This window comes from Babesia bovis (genome assembly GCF_000165395.2).
Source record: "Babesia bovis T2Bo chromosome 4 map unlocalized Chr4_2, whole genome shotgun sequence".
Taxonomy (NCBI): domain Eukaryota; phylum Apicomplexa; class Aconoidasida; order Piroplasmida; family Babesiidae; genus Babesia; species Babesia bovis.
This window is the reverse complement of record NW_026261572.1, coordinates 533,449-551,795: the sequence shown is the minus strand read 5'-3', so window position 1 is coordinate 551,795 and position 18,347 is coordinate 533,449. Positions and strand designations below refer to the sequence as shown.

Here is an 18,347-nt window from a genome sequence, read left to right as displayed (position 1 = left end):
ACGCTCTTCTGGCGTTGCTTAGTACGTTAAGCCCTCGGACTCAATGATGCTTTCGGCCGTCAGAAGCTTCGACCTCGTGCTTCTAGAGGAAAGTGAAGAGTATGTGTCTGACGCCGCCTGTAGCGTTGTGTCACCATTTCCACTGGAATCTAACGCTACCACGTGGTCACAGTTCGTCGAGTCCCTAAAGAGCGCACATGGCTGCCGTAATAAGGGTAAGCATCCTAGGTATACGTCATGGATACATGCAGTTCGGAAAGGAAGAATCCGTATAGGCACAAAGTCATTGATCTTCGAGCCCGACGCATTCGATTCACCCATTCTCAAGCTGCATTTCCAAAATATCACCTCGATAACTGACAGTGTTGACGTCTCCAAGGGGATATATGTATCCTGCACAAGAGTTACATCCATACCCACTACTATATACAATGGTAAAACGCGGTTTCTATCGGCCTATGACGTACATATCGCAAAGGGAGTCCCGTCCAGTAGTACCGTGGACAATATGTCCCATGGCTCAGACCCATTGGGTTTCGTGTTCATATTTGCGTATACCACTGCCACCATGCACGAGGAGCAGTTAAGTGAATATATGCGCCTTTGGGGTAGCTACAAGCTAAATGTTGATATAGACATGTTCAAGTCGAGCAAGGCTGGCGGGTTCAGCCAGTCGTTGCTTCAACCCCGTGAGAAACCTATACTGGGTTGTGCATCATCCAGTATACACCCCGATTCAGTGTACTGCTGGCGGTTGAAGCGTATGGTCAGGTACGGCGGCTACGCCGCACTCACTGACCGTGCGTTCTACTTCGAGCCCAGCCCTAACTTCTCCCGGAAATCGTGTAAACGCATCCCTATCGACAGGATACTACATATATTCAAGCGTGATAGCGGTATCCCGTCAAAGATAGAGTCTGCAACAGCCCTAGAGATCATATCGTTACCAGAAGAAAGCATCGAGAAGCGTATTCAAAACTCCCGGAAACTATACAGCTGCATATACGTGGAGTTCAAGCTGGAAGATGATCGCGAGAAGTTTACCTCCACGCTGCGGAACATGGTGCCACGGGCGTTCTATGCCCTGGAATCACGAGCGTTCAGGAACGACATGACGCAACTGTGGCGCCGCGGCGTCTTGCCCAATTTCCAGTATATCGACTTCCTGAACTGCATCTCAGGGAGATCGCGCTACGATATGTCCCACTATCCAATATACCCATGGGTCCTGACCAACTATGACAGCGCCACGTTAGACTTAAAGGATGCCCGTAACTTCAGGGATCTCTCGAAACCCATAGGAGCCCTTAACCACGATAGATTAGTACACCTCAAGAGCCGCATGAACACGTTACACTTTGCGACGAAGTCGAATTCCGACGTCACGGAATCTAGTGACGCCAAGTGTACCTGTGATGACGATAAATGCGACATGTGTTTGCTGCGTATGTGGAATAGCGGCTTCTATTTATACTGCTCACACTACTCCACACCTGCACTTGTTGTATTCTTCCTTATAAGGCTGCAGCCCGAGTGCCAGCTACGGCTATATAGTGGTAAGTTCGATGCTGCAGCACGTACCTTCAAGAGCATTGCGGAAACTTACCATAACGTAGTACACGGCCATTCCACGTTTTTTGAGCTGATACCCGAATTCTACAGCAGTGATGGGTCGTTTCTGCGCAACCAGCTTAACGTGACCACTCAAGACGGCCGATTGTGCGACGTTGAGCTACCACGCTGGGCTGGTAACTCCTCATCGCAATTCGTCAATGTAATGCGCAGCGCTCTAGAAAGCGAGCATGTGTCCAAGCACTTGCACGAATGGATAGATCTGGTCTTTGGCTACAAACAAGCTGGGTTGGAGTCAATCAAGAGTGACAACACCTTCCATCCACTATCATATCTATCCTCCGTACGTGTAGGCAAGCTGTCAATGACACCCGCTACCCAAAACCTAGTTAGAACAATGGAACCCAAGGCAATATCGGTACACGTCCGTGAATTCGGGCAGGCGCCCATAATACTATTTGAGAATCCACATCCACAACGACTCCGGCATCCGCAGTGGCAGGCTACGGATAATCCCGTCCCCAACGCTCCGTGGTTCATCTACGTGAGCCATAACCGCGATATATTCGGTGTTAGCGACCCTGAAACCGGTGATGAACCACGTATAGGACGTACCATCACCCAGGGAAGTTGTGAAGGACACCTCCGAAGCATGGTTGTGGATGGCACGCTCAGGATGCGTAGGGTACCGAAGCTCAGTGATACAATAACGGGAGCTGGTTTCGCCACTAGCGATATTGTATACGCACTCACGCAAACTGGGAGTGTCATGTTCCATAGTATTGACCAGAGTGTACCCACGATATCGGCATCTATAGACCGTAGCCCACTTACGTGCAGCACTTGGGTCAAGCAAAATCTGTGCATATGCTCCGGTAGCGGCTACATGACACTGTGCAACGTGGATTCCGTAATATCAGCTAGCCGCGGTTACGACGCCAATATGGCCGCACGAGGTGATGCGCTGTACTTCCACTCAGAGGACCAGGGTACATTCTTCTACCGACAGCAGCTGCACGAGGATGGTATCAGCTGCGTCGCATTCAGCGACGATGTAATAACCAGCGGCGGTTTCGACGAAACCGTTAAGCAGTTCCAAGTGACAAACTCCGATATTAGGATGATAGGTATATTCGACGACCACAACGGCCCCTTGGCATCCGTGTTCTCATCCAGCGGGTTGCTGCTCACCGCCACCGTTGGCGGCAGCCTAACGCTATGGGATCCCAGATCACCACATAGCCCTGTTTGGAATCATGAAATAGGACATCAATCACGTAGTTGCCAAGTCATCTCATGCTCTATCAGCAATAGGTACATCCAAATGGTGTCCTCCGGGGACCATCCAGTTATATTCTGGGATGTGCGCATGCTCAACTCGTTAAGTTCGTGCAGCGGCTTCAAGCGAGAGCTGTCGATACCGAACTTTGACGTGCTGGGTGGCCTTTGTGACCCTAATGACTGCATAGGGTTGAGTGGTACCCAAGATGGTGTATCAACTCTACAGTTCTACGATATCAATACGAGGTCAGTACTGGCACAGACTGCATTCCATGACATGAGCTACCCGTCAATATTAGCGGTAAACTATTTCAACGGCTCGCATCGCATGCTGGTGGCCAACACCAGTGGAGATATATACACTGTGTGCCTTAAAGATAGTACTACGTAATGATATAGACTATTGTATAGCGATATAGAGTGAATATTCCTGGGCTATGTCCATATGGCAATAGTTATCACTTAGTATTGGGAAACTATGTCCATATGGGAGTACCAAGTATGTGACAATAGTTATCACTTAGTATCGGTCATATATAACCTGGTTCTATTACATTAACAGCTAATGTGAAATATATCATGCGGTCGTGTATCGTCTCATTCTTCAGTGCTGTCCTGATCGTCATCAGGCCAGCGTAAACAAAGGGCCTGGGCAATCACATGCCTGTACGCAACTACGAGGATAACGAATATTGCCAGCATGATGCGCAGCGGGTAGAGGATGAGCTGACGCTTCTTCAGCTCTTCAAACCGCTGCACAAATATAATGGATTCAGCAAAGTAATCCAGTGCATGGAGCAAGGCTGCGATTTCATTGCGCTCCAGCACTAAGCGTTCCGTCTGACCGAATGCACGAACTGCAATTTGAAGGGCAGTCAGTTTCAACTTCCCATGTAACCTGCACTTCTCACATCCAACACAGTCTACGATATCTGCGATACTATTGAATTTTTTGAGCAACGCCGGATGGCGCAGCTGCGGAGAAGCAGTGCAGCCATCCGTGGCGTCGCAGTGCTCCGATGACCGTTGCTCATAGGCTGGCTCCACATCACGGCAGAACTCGTAGTCCACTGACAGAAAATCAAATATACTTCTCTGCAAGTGTGCCCATTCGGGATGCTGCCCTAAATTCTTGGCAAAACCTTTCAGAAATGGAGATAGCCTGCATACAGTCTTGAGCATAGCCTGGAACGTGTAGTACATGTTCTCAATTCTTTCTGGGTGGTTACCAAGCATCTTAAAATAAAATTGCGGGTTGCTTTCGTACTTTGGCAACTCGCTTTTCAGCTGGTACGCCGCCACGGAGTTCACGCACTTGTAGTTCCACGCCGACCATGCAGCTACCGATGATTGCATCCCTGAAATGAGCCTAAATAAATGCTCAGTTTGGTCGCAAGGCACCTCGTCTCCACAGTCGGATTGCAAGTCGTATATTGAATTCCAGTCCTCTCCACCCCGATAGCCTGTATACGAAGGTGGGTTGTGCATCAGGTCGACGTATACCGCCTTGTCCCTGTTATGCGAGTAGATCCCGAGGAAATCCTTGTACCAAGGATTGTCGACGTACAAATCTTTGGGGTCCATCTCAGCTAACTTGTCATCATCCACGTACCTGAGCACAAAGTGCTCAAGACCATCGAGAGTGGGTTCCGGGCTGACTTCCTGAGGCTGGCATCGGCCAACGTAGCACTTTGGTATACACTCAAAGTCGCCATTTTTGGCATTATCCAAGAGGCCGTCGTCGTCCATGCCATTGGAGCAAATGTCGTTCCTCTCCCTCAAGGGACATGGAGTATCAAGGTTAACCTTAAGAATGCGAAAGTACAACGATCGCATTAAAGGCGCCAGCTTGCTGTGAACTAGCTCGGCATCCGATAGCAAGTGCTCAATGCTGAACTTGTCGTCATCGTGAATACCGACAAATCGGGCAGTGTGCTTCAGTGGTGATACATTAACACCCATAATACCCTCAGCATGGGCAGGGACCACAATGCGCGTAATGGCATCAGTTTTAACACCGTCCATAGGGCCTATGGAGACCGTAAACGGCGGTAAAGACGCCCATATCACTCCAAGCAGTACCGCTAAAAGCGCTTTCATCTTTAGGTTGACGTGTGTGCCGCTGTTATTAGTTACTCGTCTCCCTATGTCATAAATCTGTCCACGTGCTTAGTCCCAATGTTAGCAGCGGCTCTATCCATTGGGGTTTCGCGGGCTAGAGAAATTTAGGTGTTGCGTCCACTTGTGAGTTTTGCGATCCACAAAGTACCACCGCAACACAGGTGGTTTCCCGGTTATATACCAAGGTATACGTGACCCCAAAGTAGATCTGGGTGTTAAATACAGATTAGAACGCCCCTAGGGCCTTATTCCTATCCTTGTTTATCCAGTAGGCAAATTGACTGTATAACACTTCTTGGCCACAATGGAACTAGGACCACGCCAATATGTATACAGTGGTTTCCTGGGTACTATTGAGTTACTAAATAGCTACGTGTCGTAAAATGTCTCTATGCGATATATTACAGCCGCGCGAAATGTGCAGCTTGAGTACACAGGTGTACTGTTGGCACCTGCGACTCGCATACGTTCCTAATAAGTAAACCCCGTACACATCGATTCCACGGGGTGTAATAATAGATGTGCGAGGAGCCCAGACCTGTGTGGGTTCCCGGAACCACACACTCCCGCCACGGCCAACGGTGACATGTCGTGGTGATCACTGGAAACCGTCGTTCGATGGCGGACGATTATTCACGAGTGTTCCTGTCTGACAGCTATGTTAACTACCGGCCATCTGGAGGACCGCTGTCTACCGAGGAGCGCGCAGTACGCGATGCGCTGCTGTTGCAGCAGCGAGTATCGGAAAATTGTATCGTCCGCGCTTCCGTCATTGGCGTCAGCAGCGCCTTCATAGGTACTCTACCTAGCTATCTAGTATAACTGTTTAGGCGCCCTTTTCGGTACTTTCTTCTTTACCATCCAGGCAAACGACATCGCACATGCCGTACCAACTGAAAAAATCGGATTCCGCAAACAGATGTGCAACCAGCTACAGTTGTTATGGCCGTCAGTAAAGACGTCTGCCCGCGGATTTGCGAAGTTGGGCTTCGTGTATTCACTGTTCGAGTGTATTTTCCAGAAGCGCAGGGCCCAGTCTGACATTCGAAACGCACTTTACGCGGGATGTACCTCCGGCGCTCTCTTGGCCCTAAAGGGTAGGTGTATGTAACCCGGCATCATGTATCCCAGGTGGTCCCCTGGCCAGTGCCGGTGGCTGTATCGGTTTTGCGGCATTTTCAGGACTAATTGAAAAGTACCAGCAGACACATCACTAAGCTGGGATGTACAGCTAGATTTTTTAAAACGGGGCAATTGCATCCCATCTTTAATGTAGTAAGCATTAGTGTATAAATAATGAACCCCTAGGGCAAGTTATGTTCAATCAGCTTTCCCGTGGCACGTAGCTGTATATTACGCGAGCCTCCGGGCGTATCCTGGGCTCGTTGGAAAATTCAGATTTCTTGTCACTGTCGAACCGCCGCGCCAGGATGGAGTAGTTCATCCCATACCCAAACACTGCCGAATCGAGCATGGTAAGACCCTTGCAGTTTTGGACGAGTCCACTGCGAACGTATATCTTGAAGACCCCCAAACTTACATAGGGTCGCGATCCTCGAAGTAACCATATTTCCATGGCATTCCCGGGTTAGGATATAGCTTGAGCCAGTTCCTGCTATTTCACTAAATCGTTTTCCAAAAAACTTACAGCAGGGCCCTTAGTGGCCTGTAATATACCCTTCCCCTCTCAATGCCAATGTACCGCCCACTGGGTTTCAGTACCCTGGCTACCTCATCCAGGCACTTCCCCGGGTGCTCCACTGAACACAGACCATGGGTGGTAACCACTGTGCTGAAGCTCTCGTTCTCAAATGGTATCGCTGATGCGTCAGCACATACAATGGTCACCGGGAAGTCCGGTTTCTCAGATTCTGTGAGATAGTCACATTCTGTAGTACTATAAATGACATACCTATTTTACGTTTCATTTCAAGACACATCATCACGCTCTTGTCCAGTGCAGTGAGACTTGTTATGTTACTATATAATTTGTAGTTCTCTAAAGTACCTGCCGCTAAATCCAAAACGTGCCCTTTTGCCCGTTTCAGTATATTGGCCTTGGCAGCTGTTATGCCAAGTTTCTGGAGAATATGGAATCCTGGATAGAAAGACCCACCCTGTGAGTATTGCCATATGTAAGGTCGTATGTAGGTGCGATGTTGTCAAATATTGCGATCCTGTGCTTCTCTGAGGAAGTTAGTTACTATACCACGCAGCTAACCTTCCGGCAAGCCTTCCTGTTTATATTCAGGACGACATACAACCAGTTTGCGATATTGAACATATATAAAGGCGCCATTCAGTGCTGCGAGCGATGTGCATACCTGCAAATGTGCTGTAACAAACTATAGAGCCATACCCTCCCGAAGGTGAAAATATCCCTAACCGACATTGTGAATATATATGGTCCAGTTTAAAAGTGAGATTGTAACATTTTATGGCTAGTCACAGCAATGTGTACATGTCTACCGTAGTGGAGATTATGTGTAACCCAAATAGTGACATCAAGGTTAATAGCACGTCTAGAGTGATGGAACACATATGTTATCTAGAGCTTAGTTGGGAGCAATGAATACCACACTAATTCCTTAAGGCTTTATTTTGGCAAGATACCAGTGCAATAGATGTTGCTCAGTTTCTTGGTATCGCGAACCAAATCGTTCATGCGCGATTTGAATCCAGTGCTGTTGCGGTACTGAGTCAGTTGCTTGCGCAACCACGTGGAATCCACGAGTATATCGTCGCTGGAGTACGCGGGAATCGATATCGTCGGTGCTTGAGGTGGGTTCACTATACCCAAACTGGCCAGCAACGAACTTGATTGCGTGGTGCTAGGCAATATCGAAGCTGTGTTGAGTCCCTGGCGCACATTGGATGATACAGTGGGCCCAGAAGCCCTCTCGTGAGGCTTGGCCTTAGTGAAGCCGGGTCTAGATGAAGTATCCAAGGAGCTATCCTTGGCGTGACTAATTTTGTTCCCAAGTATAGTAGTGATCAGTGCCATCTGGCCGTGGATGGCCGTCTGCAACGCGCATATAGACGTTATCCTGGATACCTTGTCCATGTCTACTGGCTCCGATGGTTCGGAAATGGTTTCCAATTCACGCAGGAGGTCGTGGACCCTGGTTTGTGCATCTCGGTACCGCTGCATGAAGTCGGTCATGTCCTGCTGGTTCACATTGTGGTACTCCTTAACCCCGAGGTCCATTTCCAGTGTATGCAGCAGGTTCCACGGCAACAGCTCCTTAAATGACTTTGGGTCGTCCAGGTATATGTCATTGTTCCTACACAATAGTTTAATGCCATCCTCACACTGAGAGCGGAGCTCTTTGCTTGCCTGTGAACCGCCTATGCCCTCGTCGCTATCAAGACCAGATATGGCATCGCAGCATACATCCAGGCAGTCTTTGGCAAGTACTATAGTCTCTATGTCCTGCTGGTTCATCTTGGATGGTGCTTTGGTCCGAGTGGAATCGCGCGTAGGTTCAGAGGACGTAGCTGATGAGTTGTTAGGGCCCGTATTTTGCGCGTGACCTGGATTCATCATGCCGCCCATCATACCTGAGAATAACCTAGAGGCCGCCTGACCTAAATCTGGGTTGCCAGCCGTCATTTGCTGGGCAAACTGGAGTCCCTGCCTTAGTAGCACTTCAGGGCCACCCGAAGCATTGATGAAATCACCAAAAGTGGAGCCACCAGTAGCCTGACCGGGTGCATTGCCAAACGTGCCCTCAGGAAATACACCAGTAAATGGGCCATTTGAACCTGATGCAGGCCCTTCAGGAGTACCCATGAACTCCCTCATGAAGGCATTCATAGCCGTACCAAATAACATCGATGGCATAGAAGTGTTAGCTTGATTAGTTTGGGTATTATTAGATGGACCTGGAGAATTGCCTATTATGTGAATTGTTGACCCATTGGCAACATCATATGAACCTATTGTACGGTCGTCAACCAGAAGCTGACCCTTGAAAATCAACTTCATGTCCCGTGGCGATATGTCACAATGACCTGCTATTAACCCTTTAACCTCGGATATCTTCCCATCATCGCGAACCTGAAGTTTGATGTCCTGGCCAGTAATAAGCCGAAATGTTATATCAAGGACTTCAGGCATCGTGGATTAATAGCTATCCAGATTTATCTCTACGCGATGGAAAGAGTGGTATATACAGCCTGTCACGAGAAAACGCCTGAGTATTATACACACCGATATGCAACACTATGGTGTCTATGTTGTAACTAGTACTACTACTACATACTGGAGCACATTAAACAATATTACAACCAGATAGATTCTCTAGCAGTCATGTTTATACAGGTTATATATACCAACGTGGACTATATACTGATCATGGGGAACTCATGAATCATTGACTACCTTTAAAATAATTTACAAGCATTCAAGTGCTAAATAGATATACATTATATAGTGTAGATAGATGTATAAAGTTTTAATAGCTCTTCTGGTTTGGAATCCTATCTGATTTCACCAAACAGGTTACACATGTGTATCAAGGATATATTCATGCGATCGTTTTGGTTAATATCTGGACTATAGTCAGGAACAATGTCCCGTTACAATAATCATGTCGTCAGTTCGGATTCCGAATCTGACGATTACGAAGGTATGTCCATAACTATGAGTTATCCAGAATTATCAGAAGTTCTGACACGGAACACGGCCGCCGATAGCGAAATTGATGAAACTTCCCAAGATCTAACTCAATCGCAAAGAGATGATTATTGTCGCGAAGACAATGAAATACAAATTGGCCAGTATAGCAAAGTAAGGACTGAAATGGACGTACTCGTTGGTAAATTGCTATCAAGGTAGTTCCTTAATGGTATAGTAATATTTCATAGATGGTGGTACGTACTACCGGATTGGCCACCGGCAAATTACAATTACCGAGAGCAGCTTGAAAAACACATGCTAAAGTGTTACCCCGTACCTGAATTCGAAGACCACGAAAATGTGGATAGCAACGGTTATACCAAGTGCTACCAGCTCTCGGCATTCCCAGGTGAGTTACAGCCAGGGTGGATGTGGTGTTCATAACTCCACTGGTAGCTAATGCATATTACAGGCGTGTTCCGTGATTTTAAAGGTATTGCCCACGATCTAAGGCCCATCGAGGGCAAGCCGTGCTATAACAATCTAATACAAAAACCACGGGAAGAGCTGATTCGTCTAATAAAGGCCGCTATAAAGAAGCAGATTGAGTTGCTGTCCAAGTCTCCCTACGACGAAAGCGCGTATATAGAACGTCTACAGGAAGTATGTCTCACTTCTAGCGTACATATGCATACAGGAACTGTCTGAACTGAAGTAGGGTAGCGATCCCCCGAACATGTCTCATAGGGAACTGTTATATAATAGTAACAATTTAGTGGTGATTATATGTGATTTAGCTATGCCTTGGGAAAAGGCTCATACGCCACTGACCCCGTTCTGTCGGGATATAGAATATGCCAAAGGTCCTCAGCAATATGTGGCGCGAAAGGCGCTAAAAGCTTGATGTACGTGCCCCCAACTCCACGGTCAATAGCACGTCCATTGGAAATGTCATATATGTAATCGAATAGCTTGAAGAAATCCGCAATGGCCACATTGAAACTGTATTCTTCTATGGCCCGTGTTATCCGGGCCACATACTGATCTATTACCACGTCGCTCTTTGGCGCTGCATCCACAACGCGCGCTGTTCTAAAGAACGCAGTAATGCGATCTAATAAGCGGGCAACGCCTATAAGGCCACTATCAGACCAGACCTTGTCCTTGTGAATAGGCCCTAGGAAAAGTAAATGCATACGCAGGGCGTCAGCACCGAATTTAGCTATTATGTCATCAGGTGATACTATATTGTTCCTGGATTTCGACATTTTCTCGAGTTTTACACTGACCTCAGTATCGAGGTCGTGTTTCAGTACATAGCGCCCCTTGTGCTTGGTCACCTTGTCCGCATCCACAGGCGTGCTGCCAATGCTAAACGAAGGACTCCGTATGATGCCGTGCAGCACAATCTTCCTAAAGGGTTCCTCCACAGGCGATAGCCCTAGGTCAAATAGTAACTTGTTCCAGAATCTTGCATACAGCAAATGTGATACCGCGTGCTCAGTGCCGCCAATGTATAAATCCACTGGCATCCATCGTTCAGCCTTGCGTCTATCGAATGGTGCCTCTTGGTTCCTGGCGTCGCAAAATCGCAAGTAATGCCATGAAGAGCCTGCCCACTGAGGCATCGTCTCTTTATGATGACTACTTGTTTCCAGTGGTAGGTCCGGTATACACTCGAAGGATCCATCACGTTCTACAAGCGGTATTGGCTCACCCCAATAACGCGACCTGCTGAATACCCAGTCCTTCATCTTTACGTTGATAAAGGGCTCGATGCTGGGATCTTCATCAGGTATATTGGCCGTAACACAGGCGTCCGGGTCATTAGGTGGATTTCTAGGAGTGACTTTCAGGTTGTCATTACCCGTGGACCCATCCACAGTCTGGCCAAGGGCTATCCGGCAGTTGATGGGATGTGAAAATAACATAGGCGTGTTGGTGATGCACAACGGTAAACGAGTTCCAGTGCCAGGGACTAGTATATAGGTACCTGTCTCCACACAAAGTTTCCTGTCGTAGCGCTCTAGGTTCGACATCGTGGAAGTCTCCCTCAGGAGTTCATCAACACGCGACACGTTCTCTGGTAACACATACTGCATAATGTCGTCAGTCTCCGCGGGTATCTCCACGTGGGTAGCCTGTGTCAGGAGATCTAGATCAGTAACAAACAGATAAAGTGGGTCCATGGTGCCAGGTTTACCTGCTACCCTGAGTGCTACCTTATAGCCTTTCTCTATGCCAATCCACTTCTTCTGGGCGTCTATTATGGACTGGGGCCAGTCTAGGGCATCCAGACCGTCTAAAAGACGCTGCGCGTATTGCGATATCCTGAGAAGCCACTGTTGAGCGTTTTTGCGATATACCGGGAACCCGCCCCTGGCCGAAAGGCCGTTGCGCACCTCCTCGTTAGCAAGAACTGTACCTAAATCAGGGCACCAGTTGACAAGTTGGTTGGCACGGTAAGCTATACCGCTGCGATAAAACTCCTGGAACATCCATTGGGTCCACTTGTAGTAACCCGGATCACTGGTAGCCAGCTCACGTGACCAGTCAAATGCAAAACCCATGCGCTTAAGCTGGTGCTTGAATCTAGCAATATTCTCCAAAGTAACCTGCTTAACGTCACGACCCACACTCTCAGCATAACGCTCAGCAGGTAAACCGAAGGAGTCCCATCCTATGGGACATAAAACTTGGTATCCCTGCATACGCTTGTACCGACATACAACATCCAGCGCTGTGTAGCCCAGTAAGTGACCTACATGTAATCCCTCACCAGATGGATAAGGAATCATACATAATCCATAGAACTTGGGACATTCGGGCATCCCAAACCCAGTGGATTCTAGGTTACCACGACAAAAGTCAGCATTGAAAATATCATTAGACTCCCAAAAACTCTGCCATCGGGCTTCACGATCCACGACTTCATCATTTCTACGATGGCGTCTTGTCTGAGTAGTGGGAATCACAGCTTCAGCGGAGAATAATCTACGGTGACGTATTTCCTCAGATCTCAACCCAGGCGGCCGAAGTTTCCAGCTGCACACTACAGACAGATATAATACTAGTGTCAAAAGTAGCAGTAGGAATCCCAGAGAATCTGTAACGCCAACATGTCCCGCGGAGAGCGCCGAGCGCATTGTAAAAAACAAAACGCTACATCGGCCATAGCCTAAAGGTAATGATACACCCTTAAATATTTGCTAAAATAACATGTCTATAGGAATTTATACTGACTACAAGCGTTGAGTCAGTGCCACAGCACATACTCTGACAGAGTTACTATATACATTTTTTCAAGCTCAAACATTAAACAAACTACATTGAAGTCTTCTGTGGCCATTTCCAAAGTGATGTGTAACTGCCAATCACCCAAAGCAAGTGTAAATGTAACTGTGATCCACAAGAATACACTTGACACCGGTATTCAACGTTCAAATACCTAGTGGATCCACAGCACATAACTCAAGAGTACTTTTACGCAGTGGAATATAGCTGCATTGAAAGCGTGCTGTGGCGCAACACTGCGTCCAGTGCGTGTCAAGCTGTCTTCCAGCACGATGTCTTGGGATACAGCACTGAATTAAACCGAGATACGTGCACAATGACAATGCAAGGGATGTACAGCTTCTATAACGAGCCTTACGACTTCCAGCTTGTGCTGGGCATAAGCTTGGTTGGAATCCCAGATAACTGGTGAGCTTGCTCTAGATAGTCCAAAGCATTTTCCAGGGACTGCGAACAAACTTTGCGTTACATCCGTGCATACAATACACTATTCGGAGAGGAGTCCAGTATTGGATTTTGCGGAATATCAATACAAGAAAGTACATCCGACGAGCCGCGGTGCGCCCACCTAATTTGCGATAACCTCCTGACTAAACAGGTAGTACACAAGGATTAGATTTAATGACATACCAGAAATGCCTACATATGCGGGTGCTACCAGTGCTGGTTCAAGATGATAGCGAGACTGAGCCCTATCGTTGCGCAATAGTGGCCATTAGACCATACTGCTTCTGGGTCAAACGATCCAAAGATAGCCCAGTGCTACCTTACATGTTTCCCAAGTATACATCCAGAGAAGTAATAGGAGAAGAATTTGAAGCCAATATGTTACTCATGCCTAACAATCAAAGGATGCTAGTAGTGGCTACCATGATAGGCACCGGCCTCATTCCATCAGGTAAGCAGTTTTGTGAATTCGCCCAATAAAGCAATTTCCAACTACTATCCACATTAGATCCGTACCAAAGCATATGGAACCTGAGTTCCGGTCACCCAATGAGCCTTATCAACCGATTCGATCAGTAACCTGGAGTTTCCACTACCAGTGGTGAAAATAAGTATCCGCATTTTTTCATCAATAGAAGATTCCACAAAAGGGTGTGCACTTATTGAAATAGTGGATTCCAGAAGTAATTGAATGTACAAACCCTTGTGAGTTGCACGTTTTCCCATCTGTAGCCCTGTTGTTCATGCTGCGCCGATTTTCTCATCGCAGCTGCTGCTTCCAGTTTCTGCTAATAAGATGCATAGAATCGCATCAGCCTGCATTTTGCATTATAGGAGTTCATACCGTCGCAGACCAACTTCAAAATGATATATCCCACGTTCTACGACAATGGCTTGTGGAAATAACAGGATCCAAGAGTACAGAACTCACTGAAAGACTATCGCAGCTACAAAAAGTAGTATCTACATTCAAAGCACACCCTTTAAGTGTGCCAGATGAGTTAATTTTTGCTGCAGATTACAAGCAGTTGTTTTCCTGGACATGGCAATGGGACCCACGCATGGTCATGCATAATGAATACCAAAGATCATGCCAACTTGTAATCGATGGAAGAAAAGGAAATTGTAATGAAAGAGTAAAACGAGGGTCACGCCATACGGGATGCATACGATTTGAAACCAGCCGTAGAAGATGGGTAGTGGATCTGTCAATCAACGGATGCCGTATGCAAAAGTGCTTCCACGAAAACCTATTCGGAATCGTAGGAGGCTTCCAAGAAGCACGCAGATGGCGACTAGACTACATAAGGAACACATTCAACGAATTTGATGTAGAAGTTGAAGAACGCATCGTCAACGATCTTGTTGATAAAATTCTGCTACTCGACAAAAGCTACCACGAAGGACTACTGGAAGCACTCCGAGAACCAGTAGAAGGCTATGAACATATAATAGACAGACGTACCCAGCGCGCAATAGTCGATGGTAGACTCCAAGATCTGGGATTTAAAAACGATAATGAAAACAAGTAAAGATTGCTTTGTTGGCATATGTTTAACATATCACATACGTGTGATTGAATCCGTAAGACTTTTTCTTGACCCCTGGCAGAGCAAAAATCATTGTACTGCCCACAACGAGAAGAAGCTGCCGTTGAAATGTCCAAAAGTGGACTGACACACGTTGTAAATCATTATATCCTTTAGATAACGTAGTAGGTATATAGAATCTATATAGATGTGCACTATAAGCAAAAATAGTGGATGACGGGGCGGGTGTGTACGAGATACCAGAGTAACGCCGCCAATCGATATCCCTGAAATGTGAACGCCTGCAACTACAATGGCCCCGTCACTTGAGCAGTTCATTGAATGTAAGCCCTAGATCAACCAATAATCATATTCCCTAGGCCAGGTGTGCGTGGTTACAGTCGACGGCAGAGTGTTCATCGGCGACCTGAAGGGATTCGATCAAGTTACCAACCTAGTACTCTACAACTGTGTTGAGCGAGTATTCCGGAAAGGAGTACCATTCGAGGACCTGCCGCTAGGGATATACCTCATCAGAGGAGATAATATGTAAGTTGCATAAATACTGCCTTCTGTAGTAGATACCACTATATAAAGTGTATATACAAGTTGTGGACACTGTTATATTATAAATTACAGAGCACTGGTGGGAGAAGTTGATATGGAAGTCGACAAGACCCTTGAAGGACTTGAAGCAGAACCTATCAAACCAGTCATCTACTGAGTCCGTACAGGCTCCACGTTGAAGAAGCAGTTGACAGCATACTTAGTCCCCGACTTGGGGCACACGCCAGCGTGAACCATACGAAAGTCTGCAACGCCATCTTCCGTAGTGTTCTTCCAATAGAGAGCGCTGTTACCAACAGGACGCACTGCGATTTTTAACTCGGGGAACACTGTCTCCCCGCCATCAACATCTGAATAAACATATTCACAGATATTTTAAATTGTCAGATAATAGATATTACTCACCATTCAGGTACAGCAGTACCGTATGAGTGCGGAATGCACCGTCATGATGCTCCTTGAAGTAGTCGCCGGGTGAGTACTTGACCATAACCAGACGCTCCAAGTGATCTACACTAACACCAGCTATAAGCGATACGCGGTGCTCTATACGAGCGATAATCTCAGTCTCGCCATGCTGGAACACAGCGCTCTGACTACGACGAGTGGCGCTAACCTGAGTAGTGTAGGAATCCTGTACGTAATAACAGTTATAAACAAATACCTACTGGATGAGATGATAAACGACCAGTGGAAGTCTTGCTACTAATCCAACGGGTGTTACCAAGATCTATAAGATGACGAACCCAACTGGGCTCCAATAAGTTGAGAATAAGAGATACGTGCGGATCAATAGATATGTATAACTTTGGACAACGACGCTGAACCCCTTCATCAGGTGATTCCAATATCAATTCACTCTCTTTATGGCAACGAATCTCATAACCACAACCGTCATCAGATATTGTAACTACGTGCTCAAGGCCGTCGTAATCCTCCACTAAACAACCACTATTGCCTTCCATTAGACACTATCTGACCCGTGAGCGACAGTAAATGTCAACTAAGACGGGAAACGTAGGAAGTAATGCCAGAAGTGTAAGTGTGTAGAGTCAATGGTAGCCATTGGGCGTACAAAGTGGATATATAGTTATATTACAATGGAATCTACAAGTGACGTGCTAGATAAGGGTCTTAATTGCTTGGATCAATGGTTTTAAGAGGTTAATGTGCCGAGTATAGCGATGTTGTCGCAGAAGACGCGCAAGACACCGGCGCAAAATGTCGCACCCGCCAAAAGTAGACACACCTCATATAGAATCAACTGTCCGCGAGGATATTTCACGCTTCATCGAGCTGCTTTAACCACTGGGTTCACGTTTCATCCCCATAGTGTGTACTTCAACGTCCCCGATAAGGGCTGTAATTCAGTCATATTTGTACATATTCGAACATAAGCAAGCCTTGTGTCGAAGGAATACTAAACATAACCTAAAGACACACTCATCATCAATATATAATGGATTTCCGCAGCGCTTTGGCGCTAGTGTGCTCATTGATTAGCCTGGGCTTCGCCAGCGCTACAAGTGAAAATGGGCCCTCGGCAGTCGTTGAATTGACCGAACATACCATCCACAAGTTCATTTCTGATAATGATGCTGTCTTGGTTAAGTTCTATGCTCCATGGTAAGCGTGGCTCTCGCATCAACACAGTTGCACAGGTGTATGCACTGCCAGTCATTGGCACCGGAATATGAGAAGGCCGCCAAACAACTATCGGAAGAAGGTAGCGAAATCATTTTGGCCGAATTGAACTGTGACGGCGCTCCCACTGTTGCACAAGAGTTCGGTATTGAAGGATACCCAACCATCAAGTTCTTCCGTAAAGGTAACCCTCGTGAATACGATGGTACACGCCAAGCCGACGGAATCGTATCATGGTGCAAGGATATCCTACTGCCAGCTGTAGTCAGGGTGGTAAGCGCTGACGATATCATTCATGAAGCAGATATCATCTTCGTCGCCTCCGGCCACGATAGCAGCGAGGAGCTTATGCAGGAGTATGAAAATTTGGCTGATATCCACCGTAGTGATGCTACCTTCTATTTTGTACACCAGGGTAAGAAGGAAATCTACGTGATGCACAGAGGCAACGACCGTTTCGAGTTCACCGGCTCAACAGTTGAAGAGTTGGTTGAATTCGTAAGACAGGAGAGCCTGCCCCTCTTTGCTGAGATTGGTCACGCCAACTATGTGCGTTACTTCAACTCTGGCAAGGCCATATCGTGGTTCTGCGCCACCCAGGCTGACTACGATAAATACCGTAGTACCTTCATCTCCGTCGCACGTAAATTGCGCGCTAGCGTACTATTCGCGTGGCTCGATGTCGAGAAATTCACTGCTGCCAAAGAGGCATTTGCCATAGAATCCTTCCCCGCCGTAGCACACCAGACCAATGCCGGCAGGTACATCCTTCTCCCAGAGGTCTACCCCTACGACGACGTTGAGGCAGTGATACGCTTCTACTCCGATGTAGAGGCTGGTAAAGTACCACGCAGCATTAAGAGTGAAGCCGAACCCACTAGCAACGACGGCCCCGTAGTCACACTTGTTGGTAAAACACTCACCAGCTACGTACAAAACGCATCTAAACCAATATTGCTCATGATCCACTCACCATTCTGTGAACATTGCAAGAAGTTCATGCCAGTATTTACATCATTCGGTGAAACCATGGGATCTGACGGACGCGTCAGCGTAGCACTACTCAACGGTGACGCCAACGAATCTGAACTTGAATTCATCCAATGGACCGCTTACCCAACCGTCCTACTCATCAAACCAGGTGGCACTGATGTCATGTCCTACGAGGGCAAACGCACACTCGAGGATCTCACATCCTTCGTAGAAAAGCATGTCGCCGACCAGCGCCATGAAGAATTCTAAAAACTCTCATTTAAATGTGGTGACCATCT

General features: G+C 47.1%; 11 protein-coding genes across 11 annotated transcripts; 6 read left to right on the top strand and 5 right to left on the bottom strand.

The window, feature by feature from the left end:
* Positions 1–18: 18 nt before the first annotated feature.
* On the top strand, positions 19–3,304 carry BBOV_IV002430 (Beige/BEACH domain containing protein). Its single transcript, XM_051767713.1, has 2 exons — positions 19–215; positions 252–3,304. The coding sequence occupies exons 1-2, from the start codon at positions 44–46 to the stop codon at positions 3,242–3,244; spliced, it is 3,165 nt and encodes a 1,054-aa protein (XP_051623059.1). The 5' UTR covers positions 19–43; the 3' UTR covers positions 3,245–3,304.
* An 87-nt stretch (positions 3,305–3,391) lies between these two features.
* BBOV_IV002420 (Endoplasmic Reticulum Oxidoreductin 1 (ERO1) family protein) lies at positions 3,392–5,413 on the bottom strand. The gene has a single exon (XM_001609357.2). It carries the CDS (start codon positions 4,951–4,953, stop codon positions 3,451–3,453), a length of 1,503 nt encoding a protein of 500 aa, XP_001609407.2. The 5' UTR covers positions 4,954–5,413; the 3' UTR covers positions 3,392–3,450.
* A 164-nt stretch (positions 5,414–5,577) lies between these two features.
* Positions 5,578–6,251, top strand: BBOV_IV002410 (mitochondrial import inner membrane translocase subunit Tim17 family protein). Its single transcript, XM_001609356.1, has 3 exons — positions 5,578–5,770; positions 5,805–6,071; positions 6,106–6,251. Exons 1-3 carry the CDS (start codon positions 5,593–5,595, stop codon positions 6,189–6,191), a joined length of 531 nt encoding a protein of 176 aa, XP_001609406.1. The 5' UTR covers positions 5,578–5,592; the 3' UTR covers positions 6,192–6,251.
* A 43-nt stretch (positions 6,252–6,294) lies between these two features.
* BBOV_IV002400 (Methyltransferase domain family protein) lies at positions 6,295–7,394 on the bottom strand. The gene is made up of 7 exons (XM_051767350.1): positions 7,334–7,394; positions 7,196–7,298; positions 7,091–7,161; positions 6,887–7,055; positions 6,623–6,845; positions 6,515–6,586; positions 6,295–6,479 (listed from the first exon to the last, which is right to left on the bottom strand). Exons 1-7 carry the CDS (start codon positions 7,364–7,366, stop codon positions 6,299–6,301), a joined length of 852 nt encoding a protein of 283 aa, XP_051623058.1. The 5' UTR covers positions 7,367–7,394; the 3' UTR covers positions 6,295–6,298.
* Positions 7,395–7,546: 152 nt separating this feature from the next.
* BBOV_IV002390 (ubiquitin family domain containing protein) lies at positions 7,547–9,282 on the bottom strand. Its single transcript, XM_001609354.2, has one exon. The coding sequence runs from the start codon at positions 9,092–9,094 to the stop codon at positions 7,571–7,573; it is 1,524 nt and encodes a 507-aa protein (XP_001609404.1). The 5' UTR covers positions 9,095–9,282; the 3' UTR covers positions 7,547–7,570.
* A 175-nt stretch (positions 9,283–9,457) lies between these two features.
* On the top strand, positions 9,458–10,322 carry BBOV_IV002380 (uncharacterized protein). Its single transcript, XM_001609353.2, has 5 exons — positions 9,458–9,605; positions 9,642–9,810; positions 9,844–10,004; positions 10,068–10,258; positions 10,293–10,322. The coding sequence occupies exons 1-5, from the start codon at positions 9,548–9,550 to the stop codon at positions 10,311–10,313; spliced, it is 600 nt and encodes a 199-aa protein (XP_001609403.1). The 5' UTR covers positions 9,458–9,547; the 3' UTR covers positions 10,314–10,322.
* A 59-nt stretch (positions 10,323–10,381) lies between these two features.
* On the bottom strand, positions 10,382–12,774 carry BBOV_IV002370 (tRNA synthetases class I family protein). Its single transcript, XM_001609352.2, has one exon. The coding sequence runs from the start codon at positions 12,739–12,741 to the stop codon at positions 10,393–10,395; it is 2,349 nt and encodes a 782-aa protein (XP_001609402.1). The 5' UTR covers positions 12,742–12,774; the 3' UTR covers positions 10,382–10,392.
* Positions 12,775–13,113: 339 nt separating this feature from the next.
* Positions 13,114–15,026, top strand: BBOV_IV002360 (AP2 domain family protein). The gene is made up of 4 exons (XM_001609351.2): positions 13,114–13,297; positions 13,334–13,487; positions 13,523–13,787; positions 14,189–15,026. Exons 1-4 carry the CDS (start codon positions 13,206–13,208, stop codon positions 14,866–14,868), a joined length of 1,191 nt encoding a protein of 396 aa, XP_001609401.1. The 5' UTR covers positions 13,114–13,205; the 3' UTR covers positions 14,869–15,026.
* Positions 15,027–15,152: 126 nt separating this feature from the next.
* Positions 15,153–15,729, top strand: BBOV_IV002350 (U6 snRNA-associated LSM domain family protein). Its single transcript, XM_001609350.2, has 3 exons — positions 15,153–15,209; positions 15,246–15,414; positions 15,505–15,729. The coding sequence occupies exons 1-3, from the start codon at positions 15,179–15,181 to the stop codon at positions 15,587–15,589; spliced, it is 285 nt and encodes a 94-aa protein (XP_001609400.1). The 5' UTR covers positions 15,153–15,178; the 3' UTR covers positions 15,590–15,729.
* BBOV_IV002340 (2OG-Fe(II) oxygenase family protein) lies at positions 15,581–16,563 on the bottom strand. Its single transcript, XM_001609349.2, has 3 exons — positions 16,101–16,563; positions 15,838–16,066; positions 15,581–15,782 (listed from the first exon to the last, which is right to left on the bottom strand). The coding sequence occupies exons 1-3, from the start codon at positions 16,395–16,397 to the stop codon at positions 15,583–15,585; spliced, it is 726 nt and encodes a 241-aa protein (XP_001609399.1). The 5' UTR covers positions 16,398–16,563; the 3' UTR covers positions 15,581–15,582.
* Positions 16,564–16,817: 254 nt separating this feature from the next.
* Positions 16,818–18,347, top strand: BBOV_IV002330 (protein disulfide-isomerase domain containing protein). The gene is made up of 2 exons (XM_001609348.1): positions 16,818–17,058; positions 17,094–18,347. Exons 1-2 carry the CDS (start codon positions 16,892–16,894, stop codon positions 18,316–18,318), a joined length of 1,392 nt encoding a protein of 463 aa, XP_001609398.1. The 5' UTR covers positions 16,818–16,891; the 3' UTR covers positions 18,319–18,347.